This window comes from Chaetodon auriga, chromosome 18 (genome assembly GCF_051107435.1).
Source record: "Chaetodon auriga isolate fChaAug3 chromosome 18, fChaAug3.hap1, whole genome shotgun sequence".
NCBI lineage: Eukaryota > Metazoa > Chordata > Actinopteri > Chaetodontiformes > Chaetodontidae > Chaetodon > Chaetodon auriga.
The window spans coordinates 11,352,600-11,372,625 of NC_135091.1; the positions used below are offsets into that span (position 1 = coordinate 11,352,600).

Genomic DNA, 20,026 nt, shown 5'->3' on the forward strand with positions numbered 1-20,026 from the left:
TTTTAACCTATTTGGAGAGCATGACAACTTTGATGAGTGGGATGCAGCCGAGGAAAGAGAAATTAAAAGAAAAGGGAGAAACGGCACAAGGAGTTAACGCCAGGAGAGTAAAATTTAAAAAAAAAAACAAAGAAAACAATAAGTATAAATTGGGGAGTTAATACACTGAGAGACTTCCTTACACCAAAACAAATGGACTCCAGCTTTGAAAACTGCACTGCCAACGCTATGAATGAGACCCTGCAGGAGTTTTATGCAGCTGCCTAGTCCACCAAGGCAGGGGACGAGAACAGCTTTGCCACCCTGAGGACTCTAAGGGCCGATAATAACTGACATTCAGCTGAAGTCAATGTCATGACTGACACCAGATTCGAGACGAGCAGTGGGGTGTTTCAAGACATACTTAAATGTTACGGGAAAAGCGGTAAAGATACCAGCCTCCACTTGAGTTGGACCTTGAAAAAAAATCTGAATATCTAATTTACAACACTGAGTGCAGTCCTTCAACGCCTCATCCTCTGAGGATCAAAGTTTCCATATAGTTTCAGAACTTATGGGAGGGTAATGATTGTTCCAGGAATTAGTCAAGCCCTCTGGTGCTACCAGGGAAAGACAAAAGACAAGACAATATAAATGAATGGTCTAATTTGTATTATCATTTATTTATTTATTTATTTATTTGGCACAAGACCATAGTATAAGTGGGATAGTGGCCTGCGGAGTGTCTATAATCAGTAATTAATGGACATTATCCATTACATAGAATCAATCAGTGATGAGTGGCATGGACACCAGCTGTTCTATTCAAACAACAAATTAGCCTTAAAAGCAAAATAACACATGGTCTAATGATACTTTGGATGTTTCATCTGTACAAAATCTGTGGAGAGCTTCTGTGTTTTCTGAGGCACAGACAACAGAACGTATCCAGTCATGTTTAATGGGATCTTAACATGTTCTTAGAGAATAAAAAAGTCTCTTTTAAAAAGAACTTTTATTTTGTGGTCACGGTTACTGTTGAATGGAAACTTCCAGTTTGCATGGATGTGTTTGACTTTGAAGTCCTTCACAGGTGAAGCGGCGCGCTTTAAGTTGCATAGAACCAAAATTCATTGTGAATTTTTATAAATGCATGAGTATGAAAATGTGTTTTTATACAACGAGGAGTCCTATCTGACCTTGAGAAAGTGTTCCATGGATGACACTGAAAATCCTCAGTGAAACTGGCGTTTTATTAAGCCTACTGTTCACTGTGAATAGAAAAAGTGAATAGGATCTTTAGCAAGTGTTCAAATGTCAGTCCCAATGGTCTAGACTATATATAAAAAGAAGACTGTGATGCTGAAAATTGAGTCTTTATGAACCACCTTTGGAGGTGCCGAGCCAACAGCTAAACGCTGCTGTCTGACTGCACATCAGAGATTGAGATTGGAACATATTTGCAGAGATGCTGCTCAGTTTGGACCTCATCTTCTCTTTCACCACTAGCTCTATAAATTTGCATGACTCAAACAAATGTTTATATTGATGTACACAACAGCAGAACAGTGAACGGGCTGCAATTTAAGATAATAGTTTGCCGTGCACACTGAATACTCCGCATCGTGACTTAACCGTCTGTTCTTTCAGAGTGAATTCATGTTGTCAGACCTGTTCATGCTGTTGTCTGTCCCGTCTACACCCCCTCATCCCAGACGGTGACAGGTGTCTGTATCTTCCTGCTCTGTCTGGAGTCTGTTCCTTCATGTTACTGACACTGAGCTGCAAATGGTTCAGCTGTTAGCAAACAATGACACTCTCCACCAGACTTCCTCACTGTGCATGCTCAGCGTAGCAAACAGAGAAATAAAAGTCATTAAAATGCTCTGACTTAATGTTGATCAGCATCTTATTTGTATGTGCTGAGGAAAAGACTGTGGAAAAGAGTTTGATTAGTTAGGAGATCAATGCCACTGTTATGTGTGTATGTTAAATCTGAGGCTACTGTACCACTTGCAGCCACTTAACTTAGCTTAGCATAAAGACTGGACACAGGGGGAAACAGCTAGCCTGGCTCCACCCAAAGGTAACCAAATCTGGCTACCACTTACAAATGAACAACTTATATCTCATTTGCTTAATTTGAGTAAAAAAAGTAAAAAGTATAAAAATGTTAATTTGCCATTTTACAAGCTGCTATGAGCCTGTTTTGTGGATTAGCACTTTAACTTCCTGCAGCCTTGTAGTCAAAGTTCAGCTAATTGACTCTCCGTGTTTTAGGCCCCTTATTTTTTCTGTGATTTCATCATGACTATCTATTTCTGTTCATGGGTGCAAGTCATGAAAACGAATGCTAATCTATCAGGAAAGGATAACCAGAGGGCGGAAAAGGTCTTATGACTGTAATTGAGCAGCCAATATACTTTCTGAGCATGTTCTAAAATTAGTTATTCTACTTTCAGCTAATTTGGTTTCTAGTCGAGTGTTGTGAGAAGGCAGTTACAGATTATCATGCAGTTATGCCACAATTAGCCAGTCGGCAGGATATTTCAGGCTCTGAGCCCCGTTTTTCTCTCCTCAGGTATCTCTACCTTATGAATGGACAAACCAAGCACTGGCGCTTTCACGGGTTTCATGGTCGCCATAGGTTTTCCTGCATTCTTGGATAGGGAGGGGTGAGGCGAGGAGTATTCAGTTCAATCTGCAACCCGACAGCGATATGCCACCGAATCCCACACGCTGGTCATTTAAGTCAAAGTACTCTGTTTTAGTCTTATACTCTCCTCACCTCTGATTGCTATTTATCTTCACCATTGTCTCTGCGGTGTAAAGCCTTTCCTCTCTGTTCACTGCAGCAGCTGCTTATTAACTCAGTATGTGCCTTTTTGTTCCTGCGATTGTATTTTTCTGCTATTTTTACATCGAAACTCTTAACATGGAGGTTATTTTTCTCACCAGCACATGAACCGGTGAAGTCTCCCTCTCCCTCCTCATCCTTCTTTTCTCTTGTTTTCCCTCAGTCTGTCTATGTCAAACGGTACCCAAACAATGTTTGTCCTCAGTTTTACGTGGTGTCGACAGTAGATATGAGTATGCAGTGGTTCAGTCACTGTGACTGATATTCCACATACATTAAGACTATTTTCAACTACCTGGCAATGCAGTTAGATTGTTTTCCGATAGGACAAGGTGTAGGAGGTATAGCATGTCAAAGTGGCAGAAGGTCTGTGTGTTTTTCTACTGTGTGTGTGTGTGTCTGTGTGTGTGTGTGTGTGAGTGGGCTGAGATAGGCTGGCAGCATCAGGCATCTGGTGACATCTGGTCCCGACAGATAAAGTAATAAACATGTACTATCTCACTATCTGGAAGGAGGTGTAGCCTCTCTCTCTCTCTCTCTCTCTCTCCCTGTCGCTCTCTCTCTCTGTCAAAATCCAATTCAAATAAGCTTTATTGACATGACAGGAAAGCAGGGTAGGTTGGCAAAGCAGTGCAGTTTTTCAAATGAGACTGCAACAGCAGCTTCATGCCAGGTGTACTCCCCTTTCTTTACCTTCAAGTCGACATTGGCTGAGACGTATTTGAAGCCTCTGAATTTATTTTCCCATATTTTCGTGACAACTGGACAACTCCATCGACTGAGGAAGGTCATGCAATATGATTTAAAAGCTCCAGCACAGCTACTTAGTGAATATTGTGATGTATTCAAAGGCTGTGTCCAAGGCCAGTGACTGTTTCTAATTCAATTCAAATGCTGCTCTTCCCTCTATTTATTATTTGTGGATTTGCGCCATGATACACCATTTCTACAGCTGTTATCCTGCATAAATGCGTATGTTTGGTGTGTTTGTCACCAGTTTATGTGTGGTGAATTCAATGGCATGCTCCTAATGTTCTGTTAAAGTGAAAGATTATTAGCTAAAATGATAAATAATTAAAATATATAGCAAAGATAAGGTGTATTTTAAAATGTAAAATCTTTTTAATTAAACAAATTCTGGTGATAGCAAACTGTGATGATATAGTTTACTTGTCAAGGGCTGCAACTAACCATTATTTTAGTTACTGATTATTGTTTATTATTTTTTGATTAAACAGTTAATCATGTGACCTACAATAGTGAAAACACTTGTTACCAAAATCCCAGAGGACAAAGTGGCATCTGCAAATGTCTTGTTTTGTACAACCAACAGTCCAAAACACAAAGGTATTATGCTTACTATCATAAAACAGTCAGAAAAACTAAAAATATTCACGTCAGAGTCTGGAAGCAGTGATTTTTTTTTTTGCTATTATTCCTTTCAAAAATACCCAGATTGCTACAGGTTTACACACACATGCGATTCGGGATTCACTCCTGAGCTGACAAACCTCAGACCACCTGGGGCCTCACCCTCAGGTGAGCCACGGCCAAGGTTCCAGTGCTCAGAGGCCCCCAGGCGCAGGCCCAGTTCGCCCATGCAGTCAGAAACCTTTGTGAAAGAGCAGATGGCGTGCGACAAAGAGAAAATTAGGCAGGCTGAATTTTTGAGCGACTATTAGGGAGGCCACAAAAATGACATAAAAGGGCACCGAAAGGAAGAAGAAGAGCAGGAAATGATATAAAAGAGAGGTGTGGGGGTGTTGAAGCCAGAAGGGAAGAAGCTGTATGAGCGGATGGGGCGATGGATGGATAGGTAAGATGATAAATAGAGGAAGGGATGGATGGATGAATGGGTGGATGCTTTGACACATTGCCCCAGGGAATCAGCCATTATACATTCCACTGTCACTCAAGATTAGCGGCATAATTAAACTCCTGTCGCACCGCGTGTGGTTCGAGTGTGCGTGTGCGCGCATGTGCATTTGTTTGTGTGTATCCGAATGCGTGTGCTGTTTTCCTGTGTGTGTGTGTGTGTGTGTGTGTGTGTGTGTGTGTGTGTGTGTGTGTGTGGGAGGAGTAGACTGTGACAGAGATTGATGGTGAGGGGAAAGCAGGCCATTATGTTGTATAGCTAAAGCAGTGATAGCCTCTACACCCCTGTGTCTGTATAAACTGCTGGCCATTTTATAGGCGTGGCACAAGTGACCCCATAACACTCACACACACTCTCACACACACACACACATAGATTCCCTACCTTTAATTGGGGGAAACTGCTTGTTTTCAGGGGCTTTTTCTGTTGTTGCTGTTGCTTAATTTGGCTGCAGTCTGCAGCCGTGATGCATTCACTGAACTCCAGCCACTGTGGGAACAACACAGAGCGACTGAGCAAAATTAAGTGTCATTCATAAATGAGGCAATCACCCTTTGAAGTGTTAACCCAAGGCTCTTTCCCATAATTGACAGATAGTTGTGGGCAATTTTAATACGTTACATGAAATTTTTAAACACTCTGTGCCCTTTTTTAAATATTCAGCCTTAATAGCAGGTTATCATGAGACCCTTCAGCCTTCAATTAAGTGAATGAGAAATGAGGATAAAATGATTATCTTGACAACTCAGAGAGGACTCCACACTGAGAGAGAGAGAGAGAGAGAGAGAGAGAGAGAGAGAGAGAGAGAGAGAGAGAGAGAGAGAGAGTCTCATACAGAATAATGGTTGAAGGCCATGTTCTTGAGCAGCTGCACGGCGACCAAAGCTACATCTCTCTCTGTCTGTGTTTGTGTGTCTCAGTGAGTGAAAAGAGCCCCGCCGCTCCCCTGCCGAGCGGAACATCAGCCTCATCAAGCCAGCCAGAGGCAGCCACAACGGGGACGGAAAGAGGATCCTTCAGCCTTCAAAATAATAACCTCAACCAGTCCAAAGAGTGAGATATTCTTAGGCATAGTTTAAAAGGGGAATAAAAAACACCCTTATTTAAAATAAAAATTAAATAATCAGCCTCTTGTTGTGCCGTCTGTCTCAACAGGTAGCATAAATTACCCCTCTTAAACATATCTAATAATGTATCTTACAATAACCAAAGCAGAGCAGACAAAAAACAGATGCAGAGTACGCTTGATTTATGTTTGATTACAATCATCAGGCACCAATATGACCCAAAAAACAATTACAGTTTTAAGAAACAAAGAGGTCTAAAACTTTTCTGCATACGCTATGCAACATTCATTTCCTGACTAAGGCTACTGGATGTTTAGTTCATATTTTTGCTGTATGCTACACTGCATACATACACATATATTCCACAAATGAAAACTTGGTAAGGCTTACCTGTGCTGGAGTGGATAAAACTTTAAGGCGTGTGATTTCTGGCTGGGTGCAAGCACCATCTAACACAAAAACTTGTCACTCAACTCAAGTGCTTGTGAAAGAACCAGAGGACCCCGTCCAAACAGGGTCGACCTGATCAGACAGAAATAGAGAACACCATGGCAGCAGCATGATTCGCCACCAATTAACAAAATGAGGCAGTCAAAAAGAGCATTTTTCCCGCACACTGACTACACTATTGATAGTAGGTCACGTCTAAATATAAATGAAGTCCGCTATTTTTGAACTTGACTTGGATTAAGAAATCTTGAGTCTGAGCAGTGTAAGCCATCTCCTCTCTACACCCACTCACCTTGACCATGAGCCAAGCTTCACAGTGCATTGCTGCTTGCTCATCAGTCACCTCTTTCCCAGTCATCTCACCAATAAAACAATCACTCATGAGACTACATTTTCTCAGTAATAACTTCTTTTTTTTTCACTCTGATTGGATAATCATCAAGATTAAGAGAATGGGTCAAGCTTTGCATCATATTTCTGTGCAGCCCAACACAAAAACAATGCATACATTTTCTTTGTCCCCTGGCAGAGGGCCCAGTTTGTCCATATGGTAAATCCATTCATGCTTGGGTGCCAGATCAGATGTTGGTTATTGACCCAGGGGACCGCAAAGGACCTCAAGGTCATATGAAGCACAGAGATAGAGGTCCAGTAAATGCAGAACATGAGCGCTACATGTCCTAGCAATGATAATCTTAGCAATAGGATAATCTTGGAGAGTTCTGTGTATGGGGCTTCCGTCATAAGCCATAAAATTATCTTCACAGGTGAAAATGCAAATTCACGTGATGCGATTTCTCGTCATTGACGCCCCCCACCGGTACCATCAACAAAGAGAACATGCGAGCAGCTCAGCTCAGCAGGCTAAGAATATACGCATGCTTTTATTTTGAAACTCGGAACAGGAATAGCCATGCCGGTGCGCGGTGTTTGACTTGACAGATGGCAGGCGGGAGACGCTCCTCGCGGCTGTCTCTCTCGGTCCGTTGGTCCATCCCGGTTCCCATTGTCTCCCTCTGCTCGCTCCTTCAAGACAACCCGGAGACTGCAAACTAAACTTAGCCCTTATTTCCGCCCGTATCACCGTCTGTGCGCTGCGTTTGGACACTTACCTCGACCCGAAATTTCACCCTGTCCCACTGCATCCGAAGCGTGGACATGCTTTTCACTCCGCTTTTCTCTTTTTCTTGTTGTTTGACGTTGTAGAGGTTTATCAGCTGTCACGGAGGAGGCACCGAGCAGCGGCTAACGGGGCTGACAAGCCGGCGGAGCTGATGGGGAGATGAGCCGGAGGAGGAGGACTTATTAGCCAACACAGACACCGAAATCAGCCTCCGGTGGCTGTTGACACATCGCAACATCCTCGCAACAATTTCACTCACCGTCCTCTGAGTGGCGAAAACAGCAAATCCAGGATTAAAAACGCTCTTTTCATGTTTCTGCATTTTTGGGTGTGAATGAGCCTTTAAGGATGTTGCCGCTACATGCCCGTTACTTCCCCTGAGAGGAGAAGAGGAGAGGAGAGGAGAGGAGCTGTGGAAGGAGGCAGGGACCACTTGCACTTGTTTTCTCCACCCAAGAACAAATTAGCCAGATCCAAGTAGCTCTTACTCGGGATTATGCAACAAAGGGGCATTTAATCCGGGGAATGCATCCATCTAATCTCACCATCTCCCCCTGCTTTTATTGTCTGTGTGTGTTTATGTAAGTGGCTGCTGCACCGCGTTAATTCAGTGTCAGATATTCAGCGTTGATGAGGAGGCGATCAATGGACGAGGTTGTCGACCGGACTCTCTAGTCCAGCAGGCGATGGTTGGACAAGTGGACCCTGTGTGGACGTAACTGGAGAGCCGGTTGGTTTGTGTCAGGAGACCCGCATGATCAGAAATCTGAATTAATTCTGTGACCAGGCATTCAAAATGCACCACGCCACCTGATTTATCAGACTGCCTTCACTTGGAGAGGGTTTGTGTGCAGAAACACGCTCTGTGCGTACATCAGGAACAATCTGTGGACTTGAATCATCCCCGAGGCCCGCCTTCCATCTTTGATCCCTGACCCCCTGTGTGTTGGAAATCCAAGGGACCACATTTCCTGGCTGTTTACCTGTCAGAGGCCCCTCCATTTGAATGAAGTAGTAGCCTTTTATTCCCCTGAGCTGACGAGGACCGTCGCTGCACTCTGAGGCCGAGCGGGGAGCGCCTCCATCTGGGCTGCGAGCCAGCCAGACGGCCCTCCGGGGGGCTTTTGGATTTGGAAGGTCCAGCTGGAGATTTAGGAGTTTTACCCAAACTTTGTTCTCCACGTGGATCAGTGGAGAGGGGGAGGAGGACACCATGGGGTGCTGTAGTGGCAGGTGCACCTTGGCCTTCATCTGTGGCATGCAGCTGGTAAGTGTTAAGATTACTATTGATCCTGTGCAGAGGTGGCTAAACGGCCAGAGCAGCGAGGAGAAAGAAAAGTTTTATTTTTTGTAAGAGTTCAACAAAAACAAGTCATGACAGGGGAACAGAAAAGACACATTTTTACCTTGCTGACATGGAGCATGGTGGATGGATGGATGGATGGATGGAGGGGGAAAGATGAATGACTGAAAGGTCACATTTCATCAGTTAATAGGTGCGTAAAAGGTCATGATACAAGGTAGGATCTGGTTTGAGGGACAGATTGATGAATAGCTGGATGGAGTGGATGAATGGCTGTTCGTAGGAGCTCTAAGACGGCACTAAGAATCCATATAGAGCACTGATGGATAAATGGAGGCTGGGAGTGATGAATTGAGGCAGTCAAGGTAAAGGAGGGATGGATGACTGGCTGGCACGGGTAGATGTATGGGAAAAAAATGGATGGATGGAAGGAAGGAGGAACAGACCTGATGTAAACTCATAGAATCAGCTGCTGCCATTCCCTCTGTGTCTGTCTGTCTGTGTCTCATTCTCCCATCACCATCTGTGTCAATGGGAACCAGTGCCAAGCAAGACAATAGGGAGGGAGGGAGGGATGTGTCTGAAGGTGTGTATGCGTGCATGCATGTGAAGATGCGTGAGCGGGAACACAAGCCGTTTCATTAGTTCATTCGTGCAAATCGTTCATATGAGAAAAAAACTCCGGCTATGAAATCAAGCAACAAACGGCAAACTGCGTAGTCCTTTTGTTTCCCAAACAAAAAGGGACAAGTGCAGGCAATCCTCTGTCAGGTCGAGAAATTGCCGGGGCAGCTACAGTTCAGTGCATTTGATTAGCAGAGAAAATTTCATCTGAAGCATTCAACAGTCACACGGAGAGAAATCCATCACAGAAAGAGGAAGAGAAACTTAGTGCAGTATTGATTGCTGTGGCGACTTGGAGGTAGTGGAACAAGCTACAAGCACAACACTGACTGCTGACTGTTGACTGACATTGACCCGATTGTGGTCTCATAAAACTGATATGGGGAACGTTTCGGCAAGCAGTTACCTCTTTACGCTGCTGTTAGCAACATCAGTATGAATTTGAAATGGTGTTTCCCTCCTATTAGCTCTGTTTTTGGTCTCCACCAAGTCCTGAAGGAAATATCTGCCACTGTGCTCACCAGCTAGCTGCTAACTTTGTCTGTCTGCAGTGTGTATACTGGAACTTTTTCACTGAAAACAGCTACGACTGGAAAAAGCAGCAATTAGATCAGTGAGAATTAACCAAAACAATAGAGCTGTGGGCCCCAAAACCAAAACAATGGCGCTAAAATCTCCGAGCGCGGGAGGAAACTGCAGAGTTGGATGATAAAACTCTGTCAGTTCGTCTCTATGAGCGACACCTTTCACATTAAACAGTAATTTCACCCATTGTTTATAGAAAAAATATGGCTTAGCGCACCTTTAATACAACAGCAAGATTCATGACTTTACTTCTTCGGCTCTTGTCAAATGGTGGCTGCTTGCTGTGTGAATTGCTGCCATTATTGAGTCCTCACCTTGGCTTTGTGTAACCAAAGGGTGCGTTGTTACTGCACATAGCACCAGCAAGAATAACGGCTATAGATGGACACACAAGTTCAGGCAAGAGTCTCTGGAGGCCACCCTGGAAAATGAAGGAAATCAGTCTTTAAACAGGGTAGATTTATGAAACTCAGCAGTGTCAGGGGGTCTTATGGTGGACTTTTCCCTCTACATGTGTGTGTAGAAGCTGAAGGCATGCTGTGATAAAGACGCTGAGCAGGGGTGCTTGTGCTGTAGCATTCTCAGCTCATGGAGTCATGTACAGTAAGTATGTGCCAACTGAAGACCCATTGTCATGTTGAATAGGACACTGTTACAGACATGATGCCCCTATGTATGTGTGTGTGTGTGTGTCTGCATGCGTAGTGTGTGCATAGAGAGAGCGCGACACATGAAAATCACCTAATTTACCGTCGGATATTAACGTGTGTGACCCTCGTGGCACAAAGGGTGTGCTTGCAAAAAGGACTATTGTGCTGTGAAATGGGACATTTTCATTGAGAAAAGGAACGGCGGCGGCGCAAGTGATCGTGTCTTCGGGACAATGCCGACGAGATTGCCACATGTGCTGTACGTACACAAAACACGGCATTGTGCTGTAAACGGGGATGCTGCGTGTGTATCTGTAGGTGAAAATGAGGGGAGGGTGTGTGAGCTTGTGAATGAGATGCTGTCACAGTGATAGTCATTGTGTCTAATGTGGTGGAACTAATGCTATGCCATAGTCAACAGCATGTTTTGCTCTGTTAACTGTTGTAATAGCTAAGCCAGCTGATACCACCGCTAGCTGAGCTGGAGGTCTAACACTGCTACATGTTACTGTGTGGCCATGCACGGTTGGCTCTGCTATGGTTTCAGCCATTTAGACAGAAGTCTCCTGATGGTGAAATCCAAAAAAAAAAAAAAAAAAGACAAACTCTCCACAGTATGTAAGAATAAAGGCATTTTTACACAGGTTTTAGCAGCCATAAGAAACCACACTGCCCACGATCCTCTTCCTTCAAAGCAACCTAATTGACCACAAATTCAAAGACAGCCGTTTTTTTCCCTCTGCTTACCCCCTGCTGGAGGTAATTGTTTTTGCTACGTGAGCTTCCACCTCATAGTTGACCCCTCGGAGCAGAAAACAATGCTGGTCAGGGTGTCTTCTGCAGTGCAGCCCATGTCTTTTGTAACTCTTAACAGCAGTTTTTCTCCTGCTTCATTAGCAAGGTTAATTGGCAAGATATGTGATGTCACCATAGCTGAGCTGAGATCAGTGATGCGGGCTGGAGATGCGTCCACTTCACAGCTGACGTCCCCGTGCGTCCAGTACGAACGGCCCTGCCATGTGAAGTTCTGCCAGCGCGACTCGAGCGAGAGTGAATGATTGCTGTCACGATTGATTATTGATAATTGCTTTTCACGATAAAAGACACTTTACAAATGGCTCTCATAAATTCCTAAAGCCCAAGGTGACATCTCTCAAATTGGTTGTTTTGCCTGCCAAAAAATTCAGTTCGCTATCACGTAAGAGAAAAATAAGGAACAAATCCTCACGGTTGAGAAGCTGGAACCGGAGGACGTCATCGATAAGTCCATTATGATACTTGCAGATGTGTTTTCTGTCAATGGGCCAACTTGATTAATCAGCTAATTGTTTGAGCTGCATTGAAAAGGCTGGAGGGCTGATCCTATTGGAGGATTGGCCTGAGTGCTGTAATCATGTGACTTGGTGTATACATATATAGGTTTTATAAATCAGACAGCAGTTGATTTTTGCAGATTTATGAGGTTTTTTTTGTTTATGAGGATGTTAAATAATTCAGAATTTGCATAGTTCTGACAGTTTTACTGAAAATGTCTGTATCCCCGAGGATATATTGGCCAAAATGGGGGTAAAAATCATGAAGTGATACATTTATAGGCATAGTTTGACTTCAAGAAATACGCTTGTTTGACTTCTCTCCGAGAGTTAGATGAAATGATCAGCCCCACTCTCTTATCTGCATGCTACAGTAAATAAGAAGCTACAGCCAGAAAGAAACAGTCCACACGCTCAAACAAAGGAGAAATGATATTTATTGTGCAGACGTGAGAGCGGCGTCAATCAATCTGGGTTATTTTGAGTCCCGGTGAGTTGAAAATAACAAATTTCTTCATAATTCAGTTAATTTCAAAGCAACTTACAAGGTTTAGGAGTGGCAGCAGTGGTTAACGCAAACTGAGAGGAAGATCGTGAAGTTGGTGCAAACAAGAGCGAAAAGATCGCAGCAGATCAGATGGTGTTTTTATCAACACCTTTTCCACACCCACGCGCGCACACACACACGCACACACAGATACACATATGCCACTGGTGACTCACTTTCCGTGGCGATGGTTGTGGCCCTTGTTACTATATCAGTTCGCACACCCACATGCTGCTGTCACAAAGATGATGACTAAATTATCCAATGGCGTGGTGGCTAACAGGACGGCGACTGATGGCCCCGCTTCATTGGCCGCTTCAGTGGAGCTTGTGCGGAGGGTTGTCGGGTCGGTCGGTGGGTGGGTGTGTATGTTGATGCAGCGCTAATTATGCCGTTGGCGTGCAAGTTAATTGAATAGAGTAAATGGAGTAGAATTATAGCTTAGCAGTGCAGCGTAGTGCACAATTACAGAGAGGCGATAATCAACGATCCAATAGAATAGATATGTAATTGATCCTTCAAAAATCGAACAAAACAAAGCTGTCATGGCTGGCAGTACAAAAAAAAACAAAACATTTTGGTAATTTTCCTGAAGCAAATTTTCATAACCCACATTCTTCAAACACACTTATCTTTGTACAGCAGCAGTACAAGATCAAGATGGTATATAAGTGCTGTAACAAGATTGGACATATACAGCAGCCATAGGCTATCTGAGACACAGTGTTTGTCTGTCTGTGGCACTACATTCCTGTGACATTTCCACCATCGAGGGACGTAATGAATAATTTACCACTTGGAAGCAGCGACATGAATACAGAAATTGTATCTCTGCATGTGAGCCGTGTGTGTTACCTGATTGCAAAACAGTGGCCGTGCCGTCGTTCGAACCCAGAAGTCACCACTTATCAAAGACGCGTTTGGGAAAATGACAGCACAGATAAATCAGCGTTGACATGCCGGATCTCCCAGAAATAAAATTGCAAGTTTTTTTTTTTTCTTCTTTGATTCTGAAATTATTGGAAAACTTGATTTTAAAGGAAACATTTCCTGCTGAGTTTGGTATAATGAATTCCATTGAATTGGCTTGCAAATTGGAGTAAATTGTCCATTTGAATTCAGATACAGCAGCTTTGTGAAGAGGTTCTCCCACTCGATGCTCTACATATGTGCATCATGCTGTGGGTTTCTCAGCGTCTTGAAGTACCTCACAGCAGTGACATGCTTGTTTGGTACAGACTCCATCATTTTTATGCGTCTGTGCCTGCGACTGCCAGAGGCCTTATGTGTTAGGGTTGTCCGTCCGTCTGTCTCTCTCATTCTGGTGAACACAGTGTCTCAGGAACGCCTTGAGAGAACACAAATGTCCACGGTGTTCAAAGGTCAAAGGTCACAGTGACCTCACATAACACATTTTTTGGCCATAACTCAAGAATTCATAAGCTAATGTGACCAAATTTAGACAAAGAGGATAAAATGATGACGTTTAAAATCCTGAAGGTCGAAGGTCAGCTTCGCTGTGACATCATGGTGTCATTCAAAAACACCTTTCCATGTTTTACAATTTGTAGCTTCTTTGCATTGAGGTCCATCACAAGCTCGTTGGTTTTGCTGATATTGAGCTTCGGCTGATCGTCGTTGCACCGTGTGATGAAGCTCTCTGTGGAGTCAAACATGTCAAAAAACACTGTTTATTGAACTCCTTTGAAGACTCAACTGCACATGTTATATGAATATGGACAGAGGTGGATGTGAACTGCTAATATCGTGACTCATCTGTAGATGTAACCGCAGTATGATTTTTTTTGTGCATATCGTTTCGTCTTAGTCTGAAGCGGATTCACTTTGAGGGCGCTTTGAGTTGAAAGCGAACAGAGCCTCCCGCACTCAGCCAACAATCTTCACGACTCCTTCCTCATAGCACAACTCAGTGAGATAAAAAGGCTTTGCTATCCTTTATGTACAACGCTGCTTTCAACAAGGGCCACACGCAGCCTCAGCTCTGAGTCAATGGATTTTCTGTCACTTTTTCTTTTTCGCAGTCTCTAATTTGTCAGTCTCTTCTCCCCCAGGTCTATGTCTTTCTTGCTTTTTTCATTTCTTTATCTGTCTCCCCCTCCTCCCATTCTCTCTGTCTCTGGCTGCGCTCGGAGGAATATAGCCGTCACACCTTGGCCACCGACTTGACTGGCAATTCATTCAATATTTCTCAGTAGAGTCTGCGAACGAGACAAGCTTTCACATACCAGCGCTGTCGAGGACCAGTCGGCGAAGTTCTGTTCCATTGTGCCAAATCAGACCTCGAGCCTGGCAGATCAGCCCAAACTGGGTTCGTATTGTTCAGGCTGTGCTCTGTGATTAAGGCTTATTGTGCTTCTCTGGCTTTCAGCTGTCAATAAGATACAGTGTCTTGAAAAGTGCCGGCTCTTTGAGAAAAAGCTGGTGAATCTAGGTGATTTAGAGGCACTTACTTAGAACTTGAAATAAGCATTTTCCTGCCTTGTTTGAGCTACTGTTGATATAATTCGTACCCGGTGAGGCCACTTATTTTCACATATTTGACCGTGTGTTTTCTCGAATGTATTTTTGGTTGACTTTTTGCTGTTTGCAACCCCACGAGCTTTTCTTCCACAGCACATATGCCGTTTGAATGATAACTGTGGCACATTCACTGCTCAGGATTTGCAGTAATTTTTGAGACAATGGCTCTGTGATTTCACGCAGCTGTAAACTAATGCAGATTTTACACCTCAGACCAGGTATTTTGTCGGCTGAAATTATGACTGCTGCGTGCTGATTTTGTCAGCTGCAGCTAACTAGCTTATGCTAATGCTAACTCCTTTAGTTGGTTAGGGCACAGTTTGCAGATGACTTTTTTTTTTTTTTTTTTAGAGAGTTTTGATTTTATTTAAAGCCAAAATCCTGTATTCCACTTTTGCACATATGCACATGGAAACTACGTACGCTACACTTTGTGTCCCAGATAAAAACTCAGCATCTTCAACAGCTGATGATCTTTGTCACACATGGAAATAATGAAACAGCATCATTTCATGGTAGAGATAGTGCACTACAGTATTATTTATAAAAATGCGATGTTATCCGTTTTAACGGATGTGTAGAAAAAACACTTGGACCAGGACAACTTAGGTTAGATTTGATCTTTAATATTAGTATTCTCCTGTTAGAACCTCATGTGCACCACTTCACTTTGGAGAGAAATCAAAAACTTGACATAAAAATTAAAATAAATAAGTCTTAAAAAAGCCAGACAAACCTGCAGTGCCTCATCACAGTTACTGATCCGTGATTGGACAGTCGCTGTTCCGGGTTGGGGCTCAGCAAATGGTCCTTCTGCAGTGGAAGTGTGTTTATCTGCAGATGCTTGAAAGGTACAGACAGGAAAACAACAGGCCAATCAACCTGCACGGGGAAACTGTGGGTGAACTGCAGCCATTTTATATAATTTTTTTTTTTTGCAGTGGTGCAGAAGTAACAGTGTTTCTGCAGGAAGCATACCTGCAGTGCCTGAACTCTCCCAGAACAATTACTGTTCCATTGACAGTCAACATCTCTAGATGTTGAGCTTATTTCAGGCCAGTGTGCCGCGGTGCTGTGATACACATTATCGTAGGTCAGGCAAATGGATCCGCTCCGTTCACGTCAACAGATATTTTTAATTACTCTGTCGAAACTCCTGCTTCCTCGGCATCAGAACACTAACAGAGAACCAAAGCACTTCTTCCTTCCTCAGCTCTCAGCATCGAGTTCTTTTCGTCTAGCTCTTAGCAAATCAACCTGAAACGCCTCTATCCTGAAATGCTGAATTACTGCAAAGTTATATGCATTACACGTCACATAATTTCTGCACTTAAAAGCACAAGAAGCCTTGCTCAACACGGCTGTTGATAGCAGCACACTTTGTGCATAATCAGGGTGGTCTGTTGTCATAGTGAGCAGTCATCTCCAGGGGAGGGTTTGAAAACTTGGCTTGATCAAAAGTTTGTGTGTGTGTGTGTGTGTGTGTATGTGTGCAAATCCACGAGTTTCTTTGCATGACATGGCTGCTATGCTCCACTCTAAACTGAATGAAACCATGGGCACAGTTATTCAGCATTAACCACTGGTCCATCCCAGATGTTCCTCTAATCCAATTTAACTGAAGCTGTCATGGATGATAAGTTTGAACATCTGGAATGTTTGGAATGCTGTGATAAACAGCAAGCAGATAATACTGTGTAATGGGAAAATGTTGTCTCGTCTACTGATGCTGCTTGGCTGTAAATGTGGTGCCATATTTGTTGTGCTGACAAAAAAAAAAAAAAAGAAGAGAAAAATCCATCAGCCCAAGATGTCCATCAGGTCCGTCAGAGCTGTCACTAAACAGCACGTGATTCTGCGCGAGTCGTCGGATTCGATCGAAACATTAAGGTTTGGAAACATTCCAGCTTCTGCGATGGAACATGTGCAGGAAGGTGTATTTTACGCTGGAACGTGTCCAAGGGCTGAGCTGAAGGCTGCTGGAGCCTCGATGTTAGACGACTGGTGCTGCTGATGACGAGGTCTCTGTCTCTGAACATCTGGATGTGACAGAGCTTCTCGTCTCAGCAGCTGATCTCAGATGGCTTAGATAGAGCAACGCAAATGTGCAGTTTGAGGTATTTGAGCTCTAGCTTTAGTTGTTTGTGCCATATTTAAGTCAGTGAGTGCATAAAACAGAACGTGCAACAACGCTAGCAGTCTACAGTATGTTTTTAAATGCTAACATCAGCGCACTAACCTGCTCACAGCGCCAATGCTAGCATGCTGATGTTAACCAGGTAGCATTTGACACGCTTATGATCTCAGTTTAACGTGTTTGCCAAATAAAATTGCTAATTTGCGCCAAACAGAAAGTACAACCCAAGCTGATGACAATGACGTTAGCTGGAGGCATTTGGACATAAATCGGGCAAACTGACCCCCAAAGTTAGGACACTTCCTCCTGAGGGGGGCAGCAAATTTCATGGCAAAACATCCAGTAGTTGTATAAACATGTCACACAAATGTGAACCTCGTGGTGGCGGAGTTTTGTGAAAGGATTCATCCTCTGGGGACTATGAACTTATTGACTCCATGTTTGCTATTTTAATACTTGAAGCGCTTACTGTATATGTTAAACAAAATGTTCGCACATTGGGTCTCTGTCCACGTGTTTATCTCTGTCGAGGTCCTTGTGATGGACCCTCAGGTGACCAGAAGCTCTGGGTGTTTTCCTTTGCTTTCAGCCCCTCAGTGAAAGCCTCAGTAAATGTTCCCGCTGAGTGCAAAGCTGAAGAACTTTTGTATGTATTCTGTTTCTAAAAGACCGCCTCACCAGCACCGAGCCCGCTGCAGCACCACTGTTGTGCTTTTTCTTTGGAAAGCTTTCTCATAAACTGCAATTTTCTTCCCTAGATGTTTTTATTGTAAAAACAACATGAGTTCCTCTCACAGTCGTGGTGTGTCTGGTAAAAGCATTTGGAGGCTCACAAAAAGGGTGCAGCACTATGATAGTGTATCAACTCACACTGTCATCATAAAACAGTCTGTGAAACTGTGGAAGAGTGGAATCAGGAAGAAGTGAAATCTTTTGTTTGAGCTGGAAAAGCTGACTCAATCTATATTCTTCCACAGCTCAGTGGAGGCTTTAAATTGAACCCTTACACACTTGGATTATTTGTTCTTTAGTCTCAGTGATGCTGACACGCAGTGTGAAATCTCATCCACTGCATAGACCGCCGATGTACCGCAGCACACAATGTTATCTAACAGCAAACAATGTTAATTAGCCCTGAACAGTGGCATCTCAATACTTTTTTTTTACTTTAGACATACAATGTTTTGCTTTATCCAGGTATTTTTTGTAGAGCTTTGTCCAGATATGCTTCTAAACTACAGTCTCTGGTTACGATTCCAACACGTTTGGTTGAAAACTTGTTATATTTACTGTCAGTATTACTCACACACACATGAGTCAAGGCTCTTAATAGTACAATACCCATGAGCCTCAGCCGCTATTGCTACGGGAAGGACACCAGTTGAAGGCTTAAAACTGAGCGGTAGCAAATTTAACACACAGTTATTGCTGAATTTGTCCAACATTGACACAGATTCCGTAACTGAATTCAGTAAACTGTAGATTGTGAATTAGTTCTCTCTAGTAAGTATATATAAGGCAACTTGTCGTGTCACAGCTCAGGTGTAAACACCAAAATAAAAGACGGCTGAACTCTATTCAGCCACGTCATGTTCAGGGCCCCGGCATTGTTCGTGTCTGTCATGGCTTACTGGAACACTTGAATAGAAATGAGCCGTTAATAATGTTATTAGTAACACCAGTGCTTTTCACTCTATCACAAGTCAAAATGTCCGCTGTGAAAAGAGGCTGTTAGCTTCCGTCCACCTTCAGCGGAACAAGGGAGAGAATCTGAAGCTTGGTAATTGGATATTTGTTACCTTGGGAGCTGTTCTTAATGTCTCACACGGGCAGATATTGTCTAATGCAGAAGTTATTTTAATGTCCATCCAAGGAAAGTGTGGAGAAAATGAAAAGGACTTGCCCAAAACACCTCCTCCAAAATAATGTCTAGCTTCATCTGTAATGCAAGAAACAACATATCACAAGATAATAGAACACATTGCAGACTTCATAGGGGCACACTGCTCAGAATAGGAGCTCAGGTACAAATGTAATAACTTTTATCCATTTTTTTTTTTTCTGAAAAATGGAACATAACACTGTTTTGAGTCCTTTAATACATGTCATCAATGAGTGTTTGTAGGAACCAAAAGGTTCAAAGTTATCTTCCCTGTATCCTCCAAAACCCTCCAGGACCTTTCATCTTAAACTGGAGCTGTGTAGGGCGCCGACAGATCCACCGCAGCCAGCCGATGGCGTGCGTCTTCACAACAATCTGCTGGCCAATTTCAATCTTCCTGCATCACATTCCTGAGCCCCGACCACATTTTATAAAAAAAAATCGTCGCCGGTGTGGAATTGACACTCAACAGTTGAGAGTGAGGAGGGAGGGGGGAGTGAGGCGACAACATGCAACGAAGGTCATGTACTGGCTTTGAGCGAGCGATACCACAGGAGCGTACGCCTGCTGAGCTGCAAAGATGTGTATCGACGGAGCTGGAAGCTGACCTTGTGTGTGACCACCACTGATGGATGAGCTGAGATGGTGTTTGGCCAAATACCGCTGCCTCAATATTTACACACAGGCAGACAGGCAGACAGACAGCTTGACATAAAGGGCAGGCAGACAGACAGGCAGGCAGACAGGCAGGCAGACAGACGTTTGATTTTCCCTCTGTTTAATTTGAATACACTTCAAACTGTTGTGCTGCTGACTTTACGTTACTCGCTGCTCCTGTATTGCTATTTACCCCTCAAGGTGAAACACTTCCTTATTGTTCTCTGAGAACTCATATCCTGTTGATGTGGTTGTTGCTATTGTTGTTGTTGCCGTGAATCCTGATATTCCGCCTGCGCACTGGTTTTGATCTCATTACATCAAAGGAGCGCTTGAATTATAATGGCGAGCGACTGCAAAAGCAATGCCTCGAGCTTCATTACACATAATTATGAGACGGAGAGATGACTGGTGTCAGATGAACACTTCCTATCT

At 43.4% G+C, this 20,026-nt stretch overlaps 2 protein-coding genes across 4 annotated transcripts in view; one reads left to right on the forward strand and one right to left on the reverse strand.

The window, feature by feature from the left end:
* The window catches only part of trdn (triadin), a 32,438-nt gene extending 24,957 nt beyond the window's left edge, over window positions 1-7,481 (reverse strand). Inside the window, exons 1-2 of one of the 3 annotated variants that reach the window (XM_076755629.1) lie at window positions 7,342-7,469; window positions 5,097-6,301 (exon numbers count right to left, since the gene is read on the reverse strand). Coding sequence is in view for 1 of the 3 variants with exons in the window: in XM_076755628.1 (XP_076611743.1) it covers window positions 7,342-7,389 (48 nt within the window). In the remaining 2 variants the exon portion in view is untranslated. Of the gene's footprint in view, window positions 1-4,311; window positions 4,443-5,096; window positions 6,302-7,341 lie in introns of those variants that run through there. The other 2 variants (XM_076755628.1, XM_076755630.1) reach the window with 2 other exon arrangements.
* Window positions 7,482-7,496: 15 nt separating this feature from the next.
* The window catches only part of nkain2 (sodium/potassium transporting ATPase interacting 2), a 79,981-nt gene continuing 67,451 nt past the window's right edge, over window positions 7,497-20,026 (forward strand). The window contains exon 1 of the mRNA XM_076755627.1: window positions 7,497-8,619. Coding sequence (XP_076611742.1) covers window positions 8,566-8,619 — 54 coding nt within the window. The 5' untranslated portion in view covers window positions 7,497-8,565. The remainder of the gene's footprint in view (window positions 8,620-20,026) is intronic.